Genomic DNA, 25596 nt, shown 5'->3' with positions numbered 1-25596 from the left:
CACTCTAATCATCCACTGTTCACGGCTGGCTGATCCCATTATTAAAGCGGTCGCTCTGACCACTGATGTAGCAGGAGAAGGAATAGCATTGGGAATGGCCTCGCTACAAAATGGCAGCCCTGTTCACTGTCGTGAAACTCACATTATCTTGAGTTGCGAGACTGAGCAGTCCATCCTTTCCATTTTATTTTTCTTCCGAGCTTCCGCCTAGAGTCCAAGCTCAACTTTTGCTTCTCTCCAACAAGTCTTCTTGGCAGCCACCACTTAGTTGGCAATTATTGCATCTGGCACAGCCATTTGGTTCACAGGAGCGAAATGGTCACACATTGTTCCTTCACCTGCCCCTACCTATTCCCTGGGCTATGGAAATGGAAAAGTGTCAGCACACTACTAGCAGTGGCTGTCTCAAATATTGCCAGCCATTGGGATGATTCAACGAAAAGTTCAATACAAAATACATTTCAAGCAATATGAAATATGTTTTTATTAGCATATAAAAAGGCAACATAAATCATCACAATAATATTCGCATATTTTATGGCTACACTTTCCTTTCTAGTTGCACTTTAGACATTCATAAATTGTTCTGCAGATTACAACAAAAAATGGAAAACAAAGTTAACCACAGAGGCAGCTGTACGTCTCCTGTATATGTACGTAATACAATACAGCTGCATTACGGCATAGTTTGTCATATAAAAGTTTATCCCTTCTTGGCAAATGTGCCAATTTCCTAACTGCTATATACACAGTGTCAATTCAAAGGCTTGCATTTACAAAAGCAAGATGCATTTATTAGTGAAATAAACTTTTGTTCCATGATTCAATCAATGTGATAGCCCAAATTTCAAGTCTTACTAACTCTCAAAATTTGCCTTCTGCTTTGTTCTGACAACTGATTAAATCTTGCAGCACACTGAAACCTTCAGCACTACTAGGTATGCAGCGCTATGCAATAATCAATCAAATGTTTACAGTATGGCACACACAAACTCAATTTTCGTAACCGATAACACATACCTTTAGTAGGCTGCAAATTAAAAAAGAAGCGGTTATAAAAAGTAATACTGCCATTACATGTAAAATATAGCATAGTAAGAGCACTCAATGGTTTTAAAGTGGGACAAATTGCACTAAAAGAAATAAAACTCATTCCTCAGCCATAAACAGCACTAAAATGTTGTTGAAAAGTGTGCTGCATAATATGCATACTTTGTTGGTGCGCTTTGCTATGCATTTTACCTTGCCATGAATCAGGCATGTAGCCAGGATTTTTAAATTTTTTTTCGGGGGAGGCTAAAGTTTTATTAATTTCTGTTAAGTCTCCCATGCTTGGTGCATAATAATACGTACAACATTCACCTTGAGCAGGTCTTTGGTCAGCCTGAAGGCATGTGCCATGCTGTATTTGTCTGGGGTGGGCGTTCGAACGATATGTGCCTTCGTTCATAGGCGACATGCCAGGCATAAAAGGAAGCAGGGTGCTGGCCAAAAAATTTCCGGAGGGGGGGGGGGATAAACCTCGGTCAGCACCCCCTGGCTATGCCACTGCCATGAATGCTTCATTTGCCAGCATACTGCTGTTACAGTGAATTGCATGCATGGTCTGTATTGCACAATGTCAGGTGTATGCAGATAGACAACGGGTGCCCTGAGGCTGTAAACTAGAATAGCATGTAGCCCTGATTTGGGCTAATCTGATGGAGTTGAAACAATACACTGGATCAGTTAAGGGAAAGTGAGACATCCACCCAAACGTAGCTAAGTGCTACAAAGGAAACCGTACAGGTTCCTTAAAAGAAAAGCTTCACAGTTGAAGAAAAATTTTCTTGGTCTGGTCCTGGACCAGGACGAATTTTTCTTCAACTGCGAAGCTTTTCTTCTCAGGAACCTGTATGGGTTTCCTTTGTAGCACTTAGCTATGCTTGGGTGGATGTCTCACTTTCCCTTTATTAATTACTTCTATCCACCTTGCGGGTTTCCACAGAACTATTAAGTCAATACACTATCATTTCTTCACTCAACAAATGTGAAATAAAACACCATAGTTGTTCAATGAAGTATTCCATTGTGTGTATAGCAAATTCACGCACAAATTTAATTGATTCAAACTGCGTCTTGCAGTATGCGTTGTCTTTCCAAATCATTAACTAAAACCTTCTACCCTTCTTCTCGTGCATTAGGCCAAAGAGCTATCTCCTATGCAATGAAACATTTATTCAACCCGACTGACACTGCTGCAGATGATATATTAGGGACACGGAGAGAAAGATTTGGGGTTTCATATGTCATCTGCATGCTGCGTGGTGAGCTCGCAAGCCTCTAGACAACCTGCCATGATGAAACTTGTGGTGACTTTATGCAACCATGCAGTCTGATGCTAACCCGTGCTACATTAATGGGCGGAATGCAGGAAGCACACATTTAGGCCAGCTCAGGAACAACTGCAATGCAGATTATAGTGGTTGTCCATCTGCATAAAAATTCTGAGTGCATGAAAATGCTACAGAGGCTCAAAATGTGGGCCTCAAATCTAGTAAAAATCTAGTCTTTAACACACCATCTGGTTTACACAGAAAAACTACCCCTTTGTCACTACATGAACGATGTTGCTAAAGCACTAGCATGAGATTGAGGTTGTAAATGTACAGAGAACCGTATTATGACAAAACTAAGGCAATAAATACAGCTTGTGGTTTAAAATGAAAAACAAGGAAAGAAAAATTTATCACTTTGTATTGCCTCAAATCTAGTAAAAATCTAGTCTTTAACACACCATCTGGTTTACACAGAAAAACTACCCCTTTGTCACTACATGAACAATGTTGTTAAAGCACTAGCATGAGATTGAGGTTGTAAATGTACAGGGAACCGTATTATGACAAAACTAAGGCAATAAATACAGCTTGTGGTTTAAAATGAAAAACAAGGAAAGAAAAATTTAGCACTTTGTATTGCATCTTAAGTTAGTTTACACTGTAGCCATAGGATGCTCCCATAAAATATTCTGAACATAAGTGGGCTACACCATCTTCATAAAACCAAGGTATGTCTTAAGCACCAACCCCATTAGAGGGACTGACAACCAATTTTTATGGTAGCCGTTTGTTTAGTGCAATTGAAAGCTTACTGGTCTGAGTGTCCAATTACATAGTGGTTATGTGAAAAATGCGTGGAAAATTTTTTATCTGAATTTTCTAATCTGCACTGAGGATGTAGTCATGTTCAAGAAACATGCTGGAAATAGTGATAGATGAGCGCCCTAGCGATTATGCACCAGTATTGGTGGGAAACGGATGAAAAGTGAGGCGCTAGCTGTAAAAAAGTTATGCTTTGTTTATCAAGCCGATGCTCCTATGGTTCATATTTTTTTGAAGCATGAAATATCTTTACAATAATAGGTTGTGTCCAAATCTGTGCCGCAACAATGGTTCCCTCCAAGTAACACAAACCGATATCGAAGGCCACACTTTTGCTGGCTGCATGCGCCAGGCTTCTTTTTTAGCCAAGCCAGGATATGGCAGCACTGCAACAGTAGCACTGCTGGCACCCATTCACAGCACAATTCGTCAATGGCATATTATTTGCCACAGAGACCGCATAACTGGGGTACTAATTAAAAAAACTTGCGTGTGCACAACAGCCTGTGCAGCACCATGTACCGAACAGCTCTGCCCGTTCTGACACTCCATTCATTACCATGAAGGCAGCATCGCTCGCTAGCGTGCACTTTTTTTTTACTTTGTAATATGCATAGACTAAAGCGCAAAAGCCTAATAATATACTAACTGCAATTTTAAGCATTAAGTATGCTGTACATGACAACAGCTGACTTACATAGTGTAATCTCGAGGTTCTGTGGCGACAGCTGCAGACTCGCACCTTTCCGTCCCCTTACCTCCTCCACCGCATTCATCCCGCCATTTACCTTTCTCCCTCTTGTAAATTCTGTGTATCTCCCAGAGCAGACTTAAACCATATCATGTGGGGGTGCCCTAAGCACCCCCTTCCCCCTTTCCTCAAGCAATTAATATCTAGTGAGGAGCAGTGGGAGGCTGCCTTGAGCAGCTCCAGGCCCGATCTTCAGGAGGCCATCCTGGAGTGGGCTGAGAGGATAAAGGAGGCCTACTTCAAGTAGTTCCTCCCCCCACCCTCTATTCCATTGCCCCCTTCCCTTTAAAGAGGGATAAATAAAGTTTTTCATCATCATCATCATCTCGTATACTACATCCGAAGTACCAAGACTTCGCTGCCAGGCCATACCACTTACTGGTTTTTGATAGCATCCCTGCATATGCTCCCGCATACAGGAACACTAGTTGTTGAAACTTTTTTTTGCCAATCTGAAATTATAATTCCTACTTAACTCACAAATAGCGTGCTGGATTTTAAAAAAATAAAGTCGCTGGGGTGTAGATTCGGACACCACCTATTATTGTAAAGATATTTCAATAGTACATAAAACATTAACCGCAGGAACATCAGCTTGATAAACAAAATATAGCTTTCTCCACAGCTATAAAGCATGGTCATTTCATTTTTATCAACAACTCGCAACACATTCTGGCCAGTTGTCAGTCCCTTCATGGCACAGATGTAACCAAACAACATTTACAATGTCTTTCCTTTTATTTCATGAGAAAGGCTACTTGTATTTATTAATACTGAAGACTTTTCAGTGAATTGGGAAATACCATATGCCACTGTGCTGCAGGTAATTAATTAATAAGATAGAACAAAATGTTAATAGTTCATGTATACTGTTTACTGCAAGACATGCAGTGAGAGTCTTGGCACTGAGGCTGCTTTGAAAAGTAGCACAACTCAGCTAAGATCTACTAGCTAAGTGACCAAAGAGGATGACAGAAATGAACACGCACATTATTCATGAAGCATTTGCACATATGTATAGAATATTTTGTTTCTTTCCAAAGACCAATTTGCATTAAAACACTCTCCAAGAGGAATCACTACAGAGTAGGTAAAAATTTCTGATTATAAGCAGTTAAATATGTCAATTTCTCAAAAGTAACATATATGAAAACATTACCTATGAATGCTGCCCTTTGGGGTGTTTATGTAAGTGTACTCCCACTGCAAGGTACTCAATAACTATCCGAGACAGATAATTTCTTAGGCATTACATAATGTATAAAATTTCCATTTACATCAAGTTACACTATACAAAATAAAAAAAAGTTCATTTCTATTTCACACCAAGTACAACAGGCCTGCAAGAAATGATGGCGCTTTCATGCAACAGGTTGGTCAGCAAGGAATGATAGCATAGATGGGTTAAATATGCTGTAAAATACACATGACTACTGCCTCCCTCTTTGGCAATATCACTGTTACTGCAATAGCACGGCGAGACAAAAAATTGATAACAAAATGATAGCCACAAAATTTGTTCCATTCTGTAAAACTGTCTCAAACTTCCCTGCTTACACTACAGCCTACTTGAATCAGCTGTAAGCAGTGGCTTTTAATTCAAATAAAATGTAAACAACAAAAAATTGAACGCTGTTACACCATGCACAGTGATTTCTTTTCTACGAAGCAATTTCTGTGTGCATTATTCCCCAGGTATTATTTCTTACACATGAACCTGAGAACTGCCATCTTTAATGTGTTATATATATTGCACCAGATTTATCACTTCAAAATTACACTGCTATTTTCGGCTGCTACCAGAGGGCAGCAATTGCTCATGCAGCTGATGCGGCTGTGTAATTCCCGAAGTGGCAGCACAATAAAGCACAAAAACGGGGGAAAGAAAGAATGTAACAGGCAGAAAGCATGACTGCTACAGCTGATACTTGACCACTACTGCAGCCGAGAGAGTGCTACCAGTTCCATATGCAAGGTTCAGGCAACTTGACACATGACAAGGACCTCCATAGCATCAAGGTAAGATAATCATGATACCAGCCTGGGCAGTCTCAATGATTGCTGACCTTTATCATGGCTAATTCAATTTTTAACAAATACAAGAAAAAGTTTGAGCACCGCATGCTCTAAGAAGAAAAGCCCAACTGACGACCAGAAGAAAGATAGCAACAATGAGGTTGCCCCACACATAACCTAAAACAAGATGTGACAACAAAAGAATACTAAAAGCACTACAGTTGACATCTGTTACTTCGACTTTAATGGGAATGGGAGCATGAAACTCAGTCCAACTATCTATCTGACAGATCGTATTAGAAGGCATCAAGACGTCCAAATGTTCTATGTTTCTGTTTGCCTAATTAATCTGTGAGAATCAGCAGCTGTTTCTGAATTGTCAGGAAAAGAAAAATGCTTCATGAAGCAGGATGCACAGCCTGCTAATGTATTCAGACATGTTTCATGCAACAACACCTCTCTTGCATCAGGCCTAGCTTAACTGCTCAACCAGACACATCAATATGTTATCTTGGAATCACCACAGCTCTTGTCCTTTGTGCTGCTGCTCAAGTACACATGGTCACTAGCCAATGGATTGTAAACTTACGCTTACTGTTGGCGCTCACTAAGTTTAATGAGGTGGTGCCAACTGTGGGTTGCAATTCAGTGCCTTTGGTGGGATATTGCATCTCATTATGGCCCTGCTACATCTCCCAGCTGTTCCCTAGAAGGCAAGTTCCTAACTGTCCTTTGCCCTGCCTGCTTCCTTGGTTCACTCTTGCTCTCTCGCCAAGTGAACCTCCTGTACAATTATCTAGCCCTGCTTCCTGCATGGAATAAATATGAACAAAAAATTCACCTCTATCTGTACACTCTTTTGGCAAACTGCACATCTTAGCTGATAGCCCCCCTCTTCTTGCACTCATTCTATAGTGTTTTGGCTCTTTAATTTCTGAATGCTGGAACTAAAATCATGGTGATAATGATGAACTGCACAGTCCTGGCTGGGATGTGACATCACACATACATATCAAGTGGGCAGACTTCGGTTGAGCGGCAGTTGCAGGAACAAATGGCTCCTTTATCTCCGTGTTTGCCCGCTAGGCATTTGTGTTCCTTGCCACTCTTGTACTTGTGATATTCCATGTCTCGCTAGCCACTCTGACACGATTTTGGCTTTTTGGCTGCCAGCAGTGGTGCATGGAGCACGTGGCCACATCATCTGATGTCAAATTATTTTATGCATGCCATTTTGTAGATCATCAATACAAAAAAAGGCATGGCTCATATGGATGTAATAATGATGTTCAGGACCTTCCCATGAGATCAAATTAAACGAAAAATTTTATTAGCTAGCGTTGGATTAATGGAAGTCTGCTGCATTTGTTTTGTGCTTCCTTGAGTTCTGTAGCTTTCTGCAGTGCAGCCCCTTGACATAGCATGACTGAAATTCAGTGTAGACCACTTAAACATGTGTGGCAGGAGTCTCAATGGTTTATAGTATAAATGGTATTACAATACAACCATAAACTTGTATTTTTCAAGTAAGTGTACTCTCAAGAACAACACTGCACTTCGACTAACGTAGTGCCAAACTGCACAACTATGTTGTGAGATGGTGCAGTGATGGTAGCTGCTCGAGTGGTACTAGGCTATTGCTCTTAACAGTACATGCAGCCTGCATTTGCAAGGCATTCTAAGAAGTATACAATACACTAGAGCAGCAAAAGACAATAGGAAAAATAATCCCATTTTTCTGTGATGCATATCTAGGCAAGGCAACAATAATTCCTGTAAAACACTGTCTCAGTGATAAGCACAGATTCATGCGTTTGTGCATTTCATGCTGCTGCTACAGCATATCTGACACTCCCCACAGGTAGTCATCATTCACCGTGGTTGCTGCTGTTACCATGGCTCCACATGTGACCACATGTGGAGCCACGCTAACAGCAGCAACTGCGGTGAATGATAACAGAACATAACAGATGCAATGAACAGTAATTATGTCATGTGGTTTCAGATGATGCCTCATCACAAGGTGCCACAAAATTTTACTTTCATCTTTTAGCTTCTTCCCAATATATGCATGTCATTTATGAGGTTGCTGTTGTGCTCAGAACAGTGCCTTGTCTGCCATGTGCAATGAAGGAAAGTCTAGAGAGTGCATTGTAGGATGCACTTTTCTTCAAGCAGTTGGTTTTAAAGCAGTAGGCGAGTAGTTTAATGCTCTGTGGTCTGAAGGAACTGCATTGCACTTGATCCTATATTATAAACAATGATGGAATATGTAGGCCACACTGTACTTGATGCAAGACATCAGTTCAGTTATATGTTTCCAGCCCAATGTGCCACATAGGAACCCTCTGACCTAAAAGATAGGCATCCATAAGTGGTGTGTTTACCTAGTTCCAAACTCGCTAAACATGCTTGCATTTTTGTCAAGATGCTATCACATGTGCTTAATGTCAATTACCATAAAGAGTACATACCACAGCACACATCTGACTATCAACATTTTAAATAAAAATTTCTTGAATTATACTTGCAATAAAGAAAGCAAATGCAAGATCTCTTGACACATACAGATTAACAAGACTAAAAAAAACACAGTACCTTCTCACATCCATTAAGAAAGTAACAGCACAGCAAGCCATAGACTCCTAAACACTATTGATTTCAGAGTCTTCATTTTCACTTTCATCAATGGGAGCGCGAATGGCTTGGTACCACTGGTTGGTCAGGTCAGTCATTTGGATCTTGCCGTCCTGCACCTCCTGCATGCAGCCATTAAAAACATGTTGCAGTGACGCAAATAACAGGTCAGTGCACACTAAGGTGGAAAAAACAGCAAACAGAATGCAATAATAAGCTTTGGAATGCAATAATAAGTTTTTGTTTGCTTTAAAGGTGTACAAGCAAAATATTTTTGTTAAATTTTTTTAATGGCTTGCCGTCAACTCAATCATTACAGCACGAGTCCACAACTCCATGGGTGCGCAGCACATAATTAATTACATCATATTTTAATCCAAACAATTCAAGATGTCTGCCAAGTGTTATGTTTTGGGCTTGAAGCAAATTGAAGGAGGCTACGTCAGAGAAATAGCAAATGGTGGTTACAGGGTATCACAAACCACTGATATAAATTCGGGGTGAGTCAGCCAGGTGCAGTGGCAGAATGCCATACCATGACCATGTATGGTCATGCTGTGCATATTGGCCCTCCATAGGATGAAAGCCAATACAGGGTGCTCACTGTTCCCAGAAAAGTGACAGCGTAAGAGAAGGCTTTGTTGAATACAGAGAAGTGCAAGACAAAGGAGCGAAGAATAACTTATGTGGCAGAACACATCCAGCACTTGGAGATACAGTCATGGTGTAGCTCGTGTCAACTGCACCTCGCCAACAATACGTGTCAGCAGTTTGCGATGCCATGTAACCGCCACATCAAATTTTCGTGATGTAACCTGAAAGCCTACGTTAAGCTCAAAGCTGAAATGCACTTGGCATGCATATTAAACTGGTTGCATAAAAGACTATACGATTATTAATTTGTTGCACACTTGAGAAAGTAAGGTTATGCTATGGGCCATTGTAATGGTGGCAGCAACATGCAAAGGAACAAGGACGTGTAGCAGTGTAATGCGTTTCCAGGAGATGTATTCAGGTTAATGTGCATGCACCTCTTGAAAACATGCCACACTTGCTAGTCATTTTTGCTTCGGCTCTTCCTTTGCAGGTAGCCACTACCACTGCAATGCTGGATCATCACTGGACAACCATATGAAACAACTCGAGCATGAAAGTTGACCAGACAGAATTGATTATGAGAAGTCCACCGATCCAAATGTTGATCTGCCTTTCTGAAGCACTACAACTTTCTCATATTTCAAGTTGGTTCAACATAAATTATACTGCATCACCCCTACTTTTTGTCTTATATCACATTTTTATTTGCAGTGAGGTGAGTAAAGCAACAAAACTGATTCACACACTATTTCTGGTAAATACCATGCAAAGGTATGGACAGTGGCATCTTTTTACTGAGATATACGTATCTCAAAGAGTGGCAAATACATTTTCACTCCATAAAAGTTAAAGCACACCACATAGAGTGCACTTTGGTTCTGCAGTCTCATTACAAGAAAGGTTCATAAACATAATTGCTGTTTATTTGCAAAACTAATAACAGTTAGCCACATACTCTCTCACGTGTTTGAAAGCCACATACTCTCTCATGTGTTTGAACTGAGCTCTTATAAGAGAGAACAGTTTTACTTGAATGCAAGATGGAAAATTACCTTTACACAATAACTTTAGTTTTTCATTTTATTTAAGATTAGTAGGAAAAGACAGAAAAAAGAAGGAAGTCATGAAGCCACACAGTGTCACTCAGATGCAGCTTTGTTTTTCAGTTACTGAATGCTAGCAGCGGATTATGTAGAATTGTAGACCATGTTAAATAAAAGAAAGGAAGGCAGTTGGTGGACTAAATTAATAACAATTTATTGCTGTGTGGTCAGTTAAAATGATCATGGGATGAACTGCTGCAGAAAGTAAACTCTCAATTTTATAGAAGAAGGCATTAAGAGCTATAGCTGATATTTTTTCTACCATAGCCAGTCCTTGTTCAAGCATTTCTATGTTGTAATGGCTGTTGTCATGCATAATTAGTATTTTGCTTTTCTACCAAGCTTTTTTTTAATGACAAGTGCAGCTGTTCTTGTTATTTTCAATCTACTCACAAACACCAATGTTGACCATTTATACAAAGAACCAAAACATGGAACATACCCACGTCACGCACAAGTCCTGGTCTCCTGTTAATTACCTATATCTTACTCTATTTCCTACTTTCAAACCAGAGCTGGAACCCTGTTATTGCTGTCAAGCTGTGCTATCAACTGTCCTTATACACAGCCACCTTCACTCATGTAAAGAAAGAGAAATAAACATCCATTCATTTATTTCAAGAAAGATTGTCACCTTCTGGGTAAACCGGCGAGTGAAGAATGGAATGAGGTACTTTAAATCCAGCAGAATAAAGCCCTTGATGTTGCTCTTCATGAAGTTGACTTCATATTCCTCTTCTGTCAGTTCAGACAGATGCTCTGCATCAATTGTTTGACCCTAGCAGAAAGAAGCATCACAGAGGTATTGCTTTAGGCATTTCACAAAATAAAACTTGTAATCCCTAGCAGGGTACACTAGGTAAGTGATTTTAAAACACCCAATGGTATCCATAAAAGTGAATTATTAGGAAGTAAACAAATGACAAAGCAAACTATTTTTTTTTAAGTGACACAAACAGTGATGTTCATAATTGATAGCCCGCAAACTGGCTTATATGTTAGCAAGAGAAAACTACTTGGAAAAATAATGAAAAAGGAATGAGAGAGCAGCAGCCAGGTGCCAGAGCACATCCTAGCTTTCGGTACATTTTATAGTGGTCATAATGGTACAACTTCACGAGTACCCTTGGTCGACAGATATCATCAGCAGTTGCTAGATCAGGGTGTCTACCAAGTTGACATTTCCAAATTCCCTGAGTTTACCAGGTTTTCCCTGAGTGCCTTTGCAAACTTCCCTTAATGACGCAGAACTATGTTTTATGTCAAGACGGGCTGAAACCATATTGCCTGATGCTGTCACTCTCTAGTAAGCATGAGGAAAAAAATTAAAGAAGACAATCCAATTTGAATAGTAAGCAGTACTTATGTTATTCAAAAAAAGAATAGAAGGGAGGGGTTAGTAACATGCACAGCAAATGAAATGTCTTCGAAAAAAATTGCAAATCGAGTGGCACATTCTCAAATACGAATAAAAAGGAGATGCATTCAGAAGCAAATATTTTCGAATATGAGATATTTCTATTAACTGATAGCAAGGTCACTGGTATGAGGCCCGAACTTTGCCACAATTGAGCTTCTCTCTCAACAGCTTGTACGTCAACCTCAATAGTGTCCTGACATACTCTCAGCCTGCGCCCCACGCCTCAGTGTTGTGTTTCACTGCTTTAAAAAGGTTTTTTTTTTTTTTTGGATGAGGGACACCTGCATCTCGTCATCAGCCAACACTTTGTTTTTTGAGCTCAAGCTCCTTCAAAACAGTGGCAGCACGCTTCCTTTCGCGTTCATTCCTCAATGCGTAGGTCCTTTCTGTTCTTGTCCTCCTCCCACCACTCGTTCGCCCCACGGACGATTTGAAGCATCTTGTTGGTCAGTTGCACAGACCACATCCGCTTTGTCGAGCTCCCTAGGGGCCGCGAAAATGTCCCAAAAATCGGCCAGTTGGAAAAAAATAAATGCATGTCATTTACTGCCCTTAAGGGCTCAATCCGCCACAGGCACATTCGAAAATGCTCTGAAGGGCTGTCGGTACACGTATTAGGCATATCCGTGCTCGTACTGTGACAGGAAATACCGGGTGCACGCGTGTATAATTAAGGAATGCATACTGTTTCCCGTGGAAGTAGCCCCTTCCGACGCTTGTTATGCTTCACTGCAATACTTTTTATATGTTTTACCAAGACTACTGTACAGAGGCAAAGCTGACATTCGGAAACCGGCATTATGCAACGCACCGTGCTTTTCAAGCTTCTAAGGCAATCGCGAGCACATCAAAGGCGGAGTCCAAGCCATTGCTGACAGCAACGAATTCTTTCAATAAAAAGCACGGCATCCAACGGCAAGAAGCTTCATAGCGAACGTCGAAGCAGCTAGGCCTAGCGTTGCTACAGTGGTGGCTGCGGCTGCCAGCTGATCTGCGTGCGAGAGCGTCGGTTCGAGGCGGCGAGGTAATCAAAATGGCAGCGTGGAGGCCTTGATTATTGCCGTTTAGGTCATGCCATCACGGCAAAATTTCAGGAAAATTGGATGGCGAAGAGTTCTTGCGTCCGAAATTTCAGACGTTCTGATACATTGACTCTATGGGGTACGTGGTGGTGCCAAGAACCCGTCCAAATAATCGGGAACCCGGAAAGTCCCAGCAACTCCTCCAGCCGACAACAGGGCGTCAAAGACGATTCATTACGATTCCTGTCTGTTACTCGAGCCAGCATTACCGCGACTTTCGACCCTTTCAATAAAGTTACAGCTAATTTTCCCTGATAGAGGCACAAATTCCCCGAGTTTTCCCCGAGTTTTTCCAGACTACTCAAAATCCCTGAGAATTCCCGGTTTTCCCGGTTGGTAGACACCCTGTAGATCAACGTCAGTGAATATTTTACTAAAATATATGTGACTTTGAAAATACTGTAAGAGCCAGGATAACTCGCTGGTGAGCTGGCGCCAAGACACAGCATGACAGCTAACTGAAACATTATTTAACCTCAGTGGCAGCTTACTTGCTGTTAAATAGGCAGTGAAAATTTATACCCCACAGAGATCACTAAGCAACATGTCCTCACTTTAGCCATTTTTTTCCTTTAAGTACAGGTGCAAAGTGTCCTTTTCAAGCATTATCTAACTGTTTAGGCCTCCATTTATTCTTGATGTCTACTCCTGAAAGGTGTTCCTTTTATGCTACAATACGCGACACTGCTGGTGCATGGAACAGTGTCATAGTGAAAAAGACAGCCTGCTACTAATCCTGACACCACTGGTTGTTCTGTTCAAGACAGGGAACATGCAAAATGAATGTAGTGTACTAAAGCATCAAGGTACTGCAAGGATAATTTTTGTTCTTACATTACCCCTACCCTAGCTCAAATGCAAGATCACATCACCTGTTAAGTGCTACACCTGTAAATAGATTGCTGCAGGATCAGCAATCTGTTTGGCTTATACTTCTACCTCACTAAGATTGAGGCTCAAACTGTGCGAAACACTGGCTGCTTCTAGCATGAGGAATAATCATGTGTCGTCATTCCATGCACCTACAACACATCAGCTTTGCCACTGCAGTACTTAATCTCTTAATCTCTGTCTCAATGGCATTGGTGAGATTCCTCACGTTTTCGAGAGGTACAGGTGTCTGGAGGTAGCGACAACACATGAGTAAACACCATTCAGCAGCTAGTTGTGCTGCCAGGATGGACCATGCCACTATGGTGAAAGAGTTTTCATTATGCAGAACAATTTTCTTGCAGGCTTCACAAAGAGCCAATAGGGAAAGTTAACAAATTTAATTCTGTGGTTTTACCTACCAAAACCACAATATGATTATGAGGCAAGCTGTAGTGGGGGACTTCAGATTAATTTTGACCACCTGGGGTTCTCTAACATGCACCTAAATTCAAGTACATGGGTGTTCTTCCATTTCACTCCCGTTGAAATGCATAGCTACTAAGCCACCATGGCAGGCAGCCACTAGGGAGTTTTAGAAATAGCACACCCAAGCGTTTTTGCGTTCCCAAAGCCCCATGCTCTGCTTATGTTTTTTTTTTTTTTTTGCACTTATTTCGTGTTCTTTGGGCGCCCAGTAGTTTGGGTCCTCTAACTCTGGTTGCGCAAACCTAAAGCTCCCTAATACTTCAGTGTCACTTCAGTTAATTATGAATGGCATCATGCTATGAGACCAGACATGATCTAAACTCTGCGCTTGTTAGAGCAACGCACTCAAAACAAATTTGGTAACAAAGACAGTACTGAATATGAAGCTGAATGAATTTGAGTGAAGGAGTGCACCACTCAACAAGCCACGTGTGCACATAGAGGCCTAGGGAAAAGAAATACTAGTAGACTATAAGCGCAAATTTAAATTAAAACCATCTGACAAACTACTACAAATGAAAGCAATAAATAAATCTTAACTGATGTAAAAAAAAAGTTACTGACCATTTCTTTGGTTTTGCTTAGAGTGACTTGTCGTGCTCTTCGGCGCTTTTTTCTTGTGGTCTGTTTGTCTGCCTTCAAAAACTGAAATAAAAATCCCACATGTAGCAACACACATTTAAAACAGCATATAAAGACACAAGTGGATAAATTTACAGCTGATATTGTGTTTTCTTCAACAACGTAGTACTATGGTAAAATAAGCAGAGCAATGAATACTAATACCTTAAAGTAGTACTGACACAAATTTTTTTTCTAGTTTTCTTTTTCTTCATTATATAGTTGCCCGGCTGCCAGAAGCTAGGTGTGTGCTCCCTCACCCATTTTTTTATTTTTTCACTCAGAACTCCTCTCCATTTGCAACAAAATAAGCCTTGTCCACAGCTGTTGCCTCTCTTGTAACATGTAACAGCCTCATCACCTTCTCGCCCATATTATCCAATCAATCAAAGTTTTTGGTAAGGCAATCATGGTATGGCTTGTGACTGCTGCGCTGACCTGTGCATCAGTAATATTATGCAACTACTCTACTGATTTGCATGATGTATGGAGGAGTCCTGCTCAATATGCCCGAAAACATGTTTCACTTGGTGCACATTTTAAACTGGTCGCATTAAAAGAAGGTATAATAGATGATTTCATGTCAGTTCAATGAATTGAGCCCTCATGACATGACTTCAAAGTTGACAGCTATATAAAAAATAAAAGTGAGATGAAATTTTTGTGGCAGTATTCATTTATTGGCCAAGAGCAAAACACTTCTTTTGCAGCTTTTTATCTTCTGTATTTGTTTTATCACACTATAATAAAATTCACCATCATTTTTGCAAATTTTCAGCCAACCAAATACCTGTTTCAGTTTAAAAAGAGCAAGAGATAAATTAAGCAGCATTAAAGATAGAACACGACATCACAGAGACAAGATAAGCTGCAGGCCTCAACTGGTTTATTACAACACAATCGGGTGGTATTGCCCAATTCTGCTGTAATAAGCCAGTTAAGTGCAGTGCTATTCCTACACTAAGCTGTACTATTCTCTCTTTAGGACTACAAATATGTAGCGTAATTTAAGCAACCAATCAGCTTGGCTTTCTGTCTTAACTACTGTAGAAAAATAATTTTCTTCTGAACAGTACCAGAACAAAATTCTTTTCAACTGTGCTTTCACATGAAGCCATTGTCAGAGTTCGACCATGATATTCTTTGCTGTGAGCTCCAATCTTTTCAAGAACATTCTACCAATTTTTTTTATTTGTTTGCAAATGAGTACACACATATGAAGATTGTACTGCTTTGGTGAAATATCTGGCTTGTAGTACATGTCGTTAGTAAAATAATACTACAATAACTGCAATTAACACAAATGCTAATAAAAAAAGCAGTACAGAGCAAGAGATGCTTGTATTTTTGACAAAGTCTTCAGATGTATTAAAAAATCTTACATGAGAGAATGTTTGCAAGAATATTGCAAAGATCTGGAAGTGAGCAGTCCTGAAAAGCCTTCTTCTAACCACGAAATCTCATCTACAGACCCCCTTCTGCATTCCTTTTTGAAAGCAATATGGGGATACCAACTGGTATCAATAAGAGAATGTTGCTATTTAAATTTTCAATAGTTCAAACTCTGAACAGCCACTGGCTGTTTTGAGGACAACCTGGCAGAGAACAGAGAGGCCAGGTTGTCCTGAAGGACAGGTGGAGCAGAGTTTGGTGTGTGAGAGGACCCAATTTCTGGATGAGCACATTAAAAAAAAGGGGGGGGGAGGGAGGGGGGAATTTAAGAAAGCGTGATTCTAGCTATGTGAGACTGAGCACTGCTTTTGTATTTGCACCTTCCCCTTGAGCTATCAGTGATCCGCACTTCCAGTGGAAATGCCTGTGGCCAAGAGTTTTTAGTTAAAAGGCAGCTTTGTAGTGCAGCCGACATAAAGAATGTTGCTATACTTTTAGCCCCAAAACTTTATTATTGTCTTGGAGACAAAGAGCCTGAATTAATTATAAAAAAATAAAAGGAAACTTGAGATCTCGCTTGTTCATGTAATCACTGATACAGTCCATACATATGCAAGAAACTACAAAATCATGTGCTACCAGTTTTCTACTTGTTCTGAATTCATCAGAGATGAGCTTGACCAGCAAACGAGTGTACGAATCATTTGAAAAGAACATTCCTAGTGGTGTGACGGTTCTCTTGGTGTGACGAATTTCCATGAACTTTGCCGCAGCATCACCCAATGACAGCCTACAAGCTGTGTATCGCTTCAATAAAACTTTAATGACTGGCACATATTTTACAGCTGTGTACATTATGAGCGGTCTTGCTTTATCTGAACATCACAAAACATCACATAGTAGTGTAGCACAAGCAAGACGAGGGCATGAGAAAAGCACACACACACAGACAATGCCACGTCTGTGCATGCATGTGATCTTTTCATGTCGTCATCTTGTTTGCGACGCACTAGTATTCCAAGATGGCATACAAACAAACCTGCATTGCAACACAAGGTCACAGAGGATTTAATTTCCATGTGCTGCACTCAGCAGGCCTTCTTGCACATCTAACAAAAACACATTTTACTCCATAGATTTAAAGGTGATCATACCTTACAAAATTGACATTAGAAATTATTGTGGTAGGTCTGCAAAAAATTTTGGAACTGGCATGGAGATATTGGCCCTAGATAACTCAGAAATGCACAGTGCAGCTTCCCTAGGCGCTTCCTCCTAAGTGGTCTATGTGACTGCCATGTGCATAACAATAATGTGAGCGCAAATGGCACTCTAGGGGGCACAGTGATTGGTGATCATAAAGGTACAACGCTGCATTCAACACTTCACATGGAACTTTTCATTTCTGCAGAGACAGAGCATCATTTGACAAGCAGGGTCTCGTTGCGAAACATATACCAGGATATGTTCCTTGTTTTTGGTACTATGGGTGTGGTACTGAATATGTTGTTCAAAATGCCTCACATGTAATTGTAACAGCCCACATGTAAAATGTGACAGACCTCCAGCCTTTATAACAAAATATTCTAAAGCACTCCCAAACATAAACAACATCCTACGAAAATACCACCCAATATTATCAAGTAATGAGCGTCTGAGAAAAGTGTTCCCGGATGTATCTAGGGTTACCTATCGCCGAAACAGGAACTTTACAGACATGTTAGTGCAAGCAAAAGTCAGCCAACAGCATTCCCCCATAATAAAAGCATGTTGTCGCCCCAGGTGCAAAACCTGCAGGCACCTTCAAAGTGACATTAAAATTAAAAGCACCGCAAATAGTTATACACATGAAGTCAAATCTAGCTTCACTTGTACAAGTTCAGATGTGATTTATATGCTTGAATGTTCATTCTGTAAGAAACAATATATCGGTGAAACAGGACAATCAATGAACGTCACATTAAACGGACATCGCACAGACACAATTAAAAAGCTTCCCAAAGCTGTCGCCGAGCATTTCAACCAACCAGGTGATAACTTTGATGAACTTAAACTCTACATCTTGCAGACAGATTTCCATTCTGAACGAGAAAGAAAATAGAGAGAATCATACCTTATCCATAAGTTCAAGACGTTGCAACCAATAGGCATAAACGTTTCAAAGGGAGCTTTAGAATCTATTCGCTATGCTAAAGTTCAAGCTAAAGGCAACAACACTTAGTTTGGTTTCTTGGCGTATCCCTTTTTTTTTTTCCTCCTCTTTTTTTTTTTTCAGCTGGCGTGTCAGACGCCGTTGACACGCCGGCTAGCACGCGTGCGTTGACACGTGGTTGACAGACGGGGGTGAGGGGTCCTGGCCTTGGCCTTGTGCACCAGCATTCCTTTATTCTCAATTCTACACGCTAACACACCTTCCCTGGTTGCCACACCTACCCGCCTTACACCCTTTGTGGCGAGGAAAGCATAGGTCGCCTTGAAGAAGACAAATCCACTTGTCGAAACGTTGGCTCCTGCTTTCACCTTGTTCTCGATTTGCTCATCACATGTAATTTGTAATTTCAATTAGATGATTCTTCAACAGAATAGAACACCACTTTTGAGTAAGGGCAATGTGTCAGACCCCTGCAGACAATATAAAATGATGACCCCAACACCCTGTGGTCACCCTGGTAGTGGACAACATAAGTATGACCGTTTGTGCTGCACCTTCACCATAGCCAGGCAGCATTGCTCACACACTTGTCTATTCTTCCACTATGGCCTGCACTTGAAGCAGTTCAAAGTTTCAACGTACCAAATGTTGACAAGAAAGAGTAGTAGAAACAAACTTTTGGCTAAACTGCTGACTTGTTTGTGGTTGCACTGTCTGTCAAGGGCGAAACGCTTGTTGTAGAAGATACAGCACCTTCCAGTTTCACCTTCCAGCACTACCATTCCTTTCACTGAGAAAATTACACTTTTTGTACACTATATCCATAGACACATAGGCATCCGATTTATTCTGTAGAACAACTACTGCATCCTAAAATGGCGACAAAATTCATCATGAAGTGCAATCACTGTGTGAAATTCGAGGGCAAAAAAAAAGAAAAAGAAAAAAAGAAAAAACAGCAGCAGCACTTTAGCAGATGGAGCCATTTATACAGTTCTCTCTTATCAACCCCACATTTAGTAGGCACTATTTATTTGGAGCTGCTTTGAACAAGTCAAATGATTACCTTACCTTCAAGAGAGGCATTGTGGAGCCACCTATAACCAGTATTGTGAAAAGCACTATTATGAGTGTTGTCGTCACAACCACGTGGCGTTTCTCATCATCAAAGTCCAAATGCATAGCCAAAGCATATGCAATGGCGCCTCTGAGTCCTAGCAAAAGACAAAAAGGAAAAGACAAACACACTGCAGCACTAAGTGGATCCTCAGCACACCACTCAAATAATGTCCTGTGCTACTTGCCATGACACCAAATCAAAATTACAACTGTGCTTTTAACCAAGAAGCAGGAATGATCACAAATGATCACAAATCAAAATCATAGCTGATAACAGTGCCACTTGAGATATTGTAGATAATTGCACTTGCACCTGGCCAAACTTTTACTACTGCAGATTAAGCAAGCTTACGCCAAGGTCATTGGCTGTTTCTCCACAAAATGCTTAAAAACTTTCTTGTGTATGTGAGATGGGTTAAATCAGTCATTCAACGGCACCTGCTATCATTAAACACAGTTGCAGCCACTTTCATTATTGTGCTATTGCCATGCAGCCATGCTGTTCTTGGATTACATGGACGCAGTGAGGGAGTACTATAACAGCTGTAATTAATCAACAATATCAATTTTTTTTATTAATTCAGGGTGGTATAAAAGCAAAGTGGGCAAGAGTGGGATGAAGGGGGGCCCTAGTCAGAGTTGTGTTATCCAGTATACATTCTTTGCAAAAGACAAGAACAAATATTGCAACAAAACGCAGTCAGATACAGTAATAGATGCTTACTTCATTTCAAAGTACAAACTATTTAACAAGGGTCGAGAGACTTCAAATTAATGCTATTATCTCTACAAGTAGCAAGATACCTATTGCACCATGCAAACACAGAGAATTATGAGCCACAAGAATATGGTGTCACAACAAATATAACACATGGGCTGACTTCTTGAGGCAACAAGAAAGAACAAAGTACACATAGTTACTATCACAGTGTGACTTAACACCACATACACTGACCATAGTAAAATGCCAAGAAACTTAAAAAAAACATGAGCATATATATTACTCATAAATATAAGTGAGTGTTCCTAAGCTGTTTATTCATTCTATTCATTGCTTTTTTTTTGCACCATCCCCTACATCCATGAGTGAAAGAAACTGGTAAAAAGCTGAGCCTTCATTGCTCAAACACCATGTTCCAACACTTCGCACATAAGATGCATGCTGAAGTACAGCTTGTAGTCTATACCTGGCCAAGTTATGATATACCGATTACTGGTAAACACTCTGAAAGGGGGTTGGGACAAAACATGAAACAGAGTGCGCAACTTGTGGAGGAGCTAGTTGGTCTTCCATATCTAAGCAAGTTCTGTTATGCAGGTTACTGTTAAACAAGATAGTACACAGGAGATGGGACAAAACACGAACTGAATTGTGCAAAATTATGTAAGTGTACATTACATTTCCTATTTTGTACCATCCCTCTTTCATTGTGTTTTTCAGTAAAGTGTGCAGCTGAAGTATTCCAATACAATACTGTGGAATATTACAGCAATTTTCCCCATAGCTCAGGCACCTGAAAGTCAAGGTAAGTTTGTACTGTAGACGTGAACGACAGATTTTAGTACGCAATTCTTTCAATTACAGTATTGACTTTTTCTCAGTATATTTAACCAATCATTAATGTTTTACCAGAAAAAGACTTGAGCCAATGACTGTCTTACTGTTTCACTGTCTATATCAGCGAGTCAACAGCAGCATTGTAGCTTACCACTGTACCACATGATAAACATCATCTTTTTGGTAATCTTGTGCTCTCTGAAGTAGTTCATTAGAAAGGACAAAGGGTATATGTTTGCTGCTCGCCCAAGCAGACAAAGTATCTGAAAGTGTTCAAAAAGAGGAAAAAGGAAATACATGAATAAATACAGTACATCATATGTGGCTTATTTAGGACTCTGAGAGAGGTTGGGACACAGGCACTAAAATGTAAAATAGCATTTATGATAAACGATAGGTATTAAATATTAAGGGAGGGAAAAGCACACAAGCAATAATGATAAAGATCCTTATTAATTTTATGAAAAGGCCAGGTAAAAAAAGAATTTCGCAATTGAGAATATCACAAGTTGCTTGCTTGTTTATATTCATGCACAGATGAATGCATATTGAGCCTTCTGAGAACAGGATGGCACGAAAGTCCAACTTTCTGTGACTATTTCATACCATGTGACCAGAAAAGCCCTAATTCTTCCTGCAGGAGGCACATTATAACGCCTTAACAGAAACTGTCAGCATTTAACTTAGCAGCCTAAATTCAGGCTAAATGGTTAATCTCATTACAGGGCAAGCCAGTAACTGCTATCTTGAATGCACAAAAGAATGCTGACATATAGCTTCTAAAGCAGGCTAATAGGCACTGGTTATACCAAAAGACAAGGAACAGTTCTGCAATCTAAATGCCCACTAGCTGTTAGTGGGCTATTACTCGGGCAAGTATAAGGATCTTATACAAAACTCTGGAGCTATGCTCAAAAATAAGCTCAACCCTCCCTCCAAATTCCGCAAAATCCATGTTCCACCTGATAATGTAGCAACTAGATCACTACAGAAATAGAAAACAGGTCATTAAAAAGACTGAAATGTATGCTGTGCAATGTAAACCAGCCTTTACAAATGACCATGCACCTTATACAGGCAGAGCAAGCAACAGGCCAAATTCTCAATCAGACATATAAACAATATTTCCTTTCTTAATTAAATCATCATTCTTTTCATAGTACTGTAAAACACCTGCACACAATACAAGAATTTTTTCCACTTATTAGCATCCCAAGTTTCTGCCTTGTTCTATATGCAGATCCAGACCAAAATTTCCCCAAAAAATTGGGCTCGAAGTTTAATTTTTGTTATTGCTGCATGGCTACCACCATCCTCATCATCCTCTAGCATACAGGAGGTGCCATCTAGTGATGGCACTCCTGATTCACATCATGCAAGTGGATTGCAGATGCATGGGCAAGCATCCTGGAGGACCTTATGTGTCGTGCTTTTAAGTGCGGCATTTCAAACGGACTCGAATGCACAGATGACCATCTCTGGGAAGAGTTCTCGGACAAAGAACTGTCCAAAGACAGCACAACCAAGGATGACAATGATTAAAGCATGAAGTTTGATGTAAATAAATATTTTTGCTGAATTTACCTGACTCATATCTTGCCTCTTATTACACGCAGGTCTGTATTATTCGGGTTTTTATGGTACTTCTTGTGACAGTACATTCTGCATTTCATCTGAAAACTGCTTCCTTTTTTTTTTTTAAGCAGTCCTAGCCAGATATACACAACTCCTTCGGAATTTTTGACAGCCTCAAATTTTCATCGCCTCAAAGCATTCTCAGTGGTCCAATCACATGGTAATAACACTGATGAGATCAGGACTGTATTTATTCGGGTGTCACATGGCACACTTTTGATCACAATCAAGCCTGATTAAGATTAAATTTTTCGGTCATGTTGGCTCCTTTGCACAAGCTGAGGGAGGGAGCCAATCGTGGTCAAGGATTTCCATCTGGATTGGGCTTGATAGCAATCCAAACTGGCTGTGTGACATCAATTTAATAGTGCTGTAGGATCATGAACCTCGGACAGAACTTTTCTCCTACATTACAGTGGGCTAAGTACATATGCTATGTAGGAGGACACATAGATTGTCTCATGCCTGTCAGTCGGCATCCTAGACACTCAGCGCAAGCATAATTTGAAATAGTGGTGGAGGAGTTCAGTGACAACAGTATCTGTGGATACAACAATATCAAGTTTCCTGGCAAATATTCCCAGACGAATGTGACAACTCTGATGAAAAATAACACCAGTGAAATCTGTCTCCACAGCAATGGTGGCCATGCTGGGATAACCAATCTACCAAGTGGTGTCTGACTGTTTTAAAATGCATTGGTCTCCTTGGAGCCTTTTCTTTTGGAAATGGGTGCTGCCATACTCATTCATCATCCTTATGTGAATTTCATGGGGTTTTGCTCTCTCTGACCACAAATATTTAGTGGGTGTTTACTGCCTTTTGCATAGAAGATGGCTTCTCCCTTTGCTACATACTTCAACAAAGAAAAGAGGGAAATGAGAAGCCATTTTGTACACAGGCCTACCGGTGCTATTCCAATTATAGCAGACTCACAATGCTTCAATATTATGCTGAATAAAAAAAAAAAAGACAACTTTTTGGTTTTGACCTCCTGGAGTTCTTAAACATGCACCCAATGCATGGTACACGGGCATTTTTTCATTTTGCCCCCATCAAGATGCGGTCGCCGTGGCCGCGATTCAATCCTGCAACCTCGGGCCTAGCAGCACAATGCCGAAGCCACTACGCCACCATGGTGGATGATAATATTAATGTTACTGCTACTGCTCACGCTACTACCATATTTGAGCGCATGAATCCACATTCACAGTTACAATGTGCATGCAATCACTAACGTAGATTCTTCTTAGAGCAAACCAAATAAGCTTCTTCACCTAACTGAATAGCTCAGCAACCTCTGCTTGATTTCTCCAGGTCATAACAGAAGAAAAACAATCTCGTAAAGACAAATTATATTGGTTATGATGTGGGTAATGTGATTAATACAGTACACTGCATTAAACAAGGAAGCAGAACAAAATGAAAACAATATAATTTTATGGTTTTGTACATGCAGACCTGTTTCCAGCCTATACTCTGTTTCAGTAGTTTCGTGCAGCACTATGGAAGCTACAGGCTTTTTTTAACTAATTAGAAGGGCGAACACATCTTAAAGGTGCCCTTCCGTGCCCTGTTGTCTGCTAGCAGCAAGCACTGCAGTGCAGGTGGCAGCAGCATCTATAGAGACTGCAACTCGGCAGCGAGATCAGTTGTTGTGACAGGAGCAGTAGAAAATTCATTTCATGTTCACTATGACACCAAAAAGGCAGGCATGCGTCTTCACAATATTTCGAGATACAGAGGAGAAAGGGGGTTGCTGAGACAGCAGAAGCGGAGAGTCCAGAAGGAGTGCTCGGCTAGCGTGCTGCACGGGATGGTGGCACCGTCTCTTGATACCTCTTGTAGAACCCACTTGTACACGGTGCACTCACTGACATTCGTAAGTGCAGCCATTTTCTTAATTAGAATTTGTGCATGTTTACCGCACTCCTTCTGCACTGTTCTAAGCACGTTCAACATCAACTTATTCATTCCTTCCGCATAAAAGAGCAGTTTGCAATGATACTACTGGCACGTCTGCAGGCATCTTTTTGAAGGACGAAGCATTGCCCAGGAGGGAGTCCTCCGCAGTGTTGCGGCTGCGCCAACTACACTTATGAATTTAGCCAATGTCAGAGCAAATAATTGTTTGTGCTTTTAAATGCAAATTAATGTCTATGCAGCAGTGTTGCATTAACTTTTTTGCTCTTTGCACATTTTCCTTCGAACAAGTGGAGAGCTTTATTTTCAGCATCAGAGCCTCAATAAATATTTTATTAAAATACCAAGCAAAATTGCGCAATAAACTGTCCTGCGACCTGCAGAGAAACTTCCAAGTAAATACCTGCCAACAAGACCATTTGTCAAGGTGATTTAGTTGTGCAATGTGTTCCGAATTGTGGCACTACATCTCGCTGTGCAAGAATCTGCACTTGCAGGTCGTGTAGCCTTGGCCCTGCTGCAAGGAACTACTGAAACAGAGTATAGCAGGAGTGTTGGCAAAATTGCAGGAGACCTTGCATATGTTGTGTACGAAGCACTCATTGTTCTATAAATTTATGAAGACAGTTCTCCGCACCAATGTCACAGTTCCAGACTACTTTTGTCAAACACACAACCAAGGCCCTCTGAGAAAAAATAAAGGCACAACAAGTAACGTAAGAAGGGACACACGACGAAGGTTGCCAACTATGAGCAGTTTGTTTAACACAGTAAAATGTTTCAACTGCTTATTTGAGACAGAGTCAAAGCAGTCAACATTAGGAAAGGAGTTGATAAGTGTATTAGCAGATCTTTACCACTTAGCAATAAGGAAAAGAAATTTGTGGACAGCCATTTCTGCATAGCTGGCATTGTCGATTGCTGTCGCCGTCTTGTACTCATATTTGGCATGTGTTTGCAACTTCCTTAAAAAATTGCTGTCCTTTTGTCTTAACTAAGCAGTTGCAAGTTCGCTCCCATTTTCATCACACGTGTTCCTGATGTCTGCAACACTTACAGTACTTTATTATATTGACCAGAATGTACCAAAC

At 40.5% G+C, this 25596-nt stretch overlaps 1 protein-coding gene across 1 annotated transcript in view; it reads right to left on the bottom strand.

Moving 5' to 3' along the window:
* Positions 1-455: 455 nt before the first annotated feature.
* The window catches only part of Nhe1 (Na[+]/H[+] hydrogen exchanger 1), a 69340-nt gene continuing 44199 nt past the window's right edge, over positions 456-25596 (bottom strand). The window contains exons 12-16 of the mRNA XM_075702465.1: positions 21099-21210; positions 19342-19484; positions 14670-14750; positions 10879-11022; positions 456-8666 (exon numbers count right to left, since the gene is read on the bottom strand). Coding sequence (XP_075558580.1) covers positions 8553-8666; positions 10879-11022; positions 14670-14750; positions 19342-19484; positions 21099-21210 — 594 coding nt within the window. The 3' untranslated portion in view covers positions 456-8552. The remainder of the gene's footprint in view (positions 8667-10878; positions 11023-14669; positions 14751-19341; positions 19485-21098; positions 21211-25596) is intronic.

This window comes from Dermacentor variabilis, chromosome 1, assembly GCF_050947875.1.
Source record: "Dermacentor variabilis isolate Ectoservices chromosome 1, ASM5094787v1, whole genome shotgun sequence".
NCBI classification, from domain to species: Eukaryota; Metazoa; Arthropoda; class Arachnida; order Ixodida; family Ixodidae; genus Dermacentor; species Dermacentor variabilis.
Note: the sequence above shows the minus strand (reverse complement) of the source record. Positions and strands in the feature narration are given on the sequence as shown.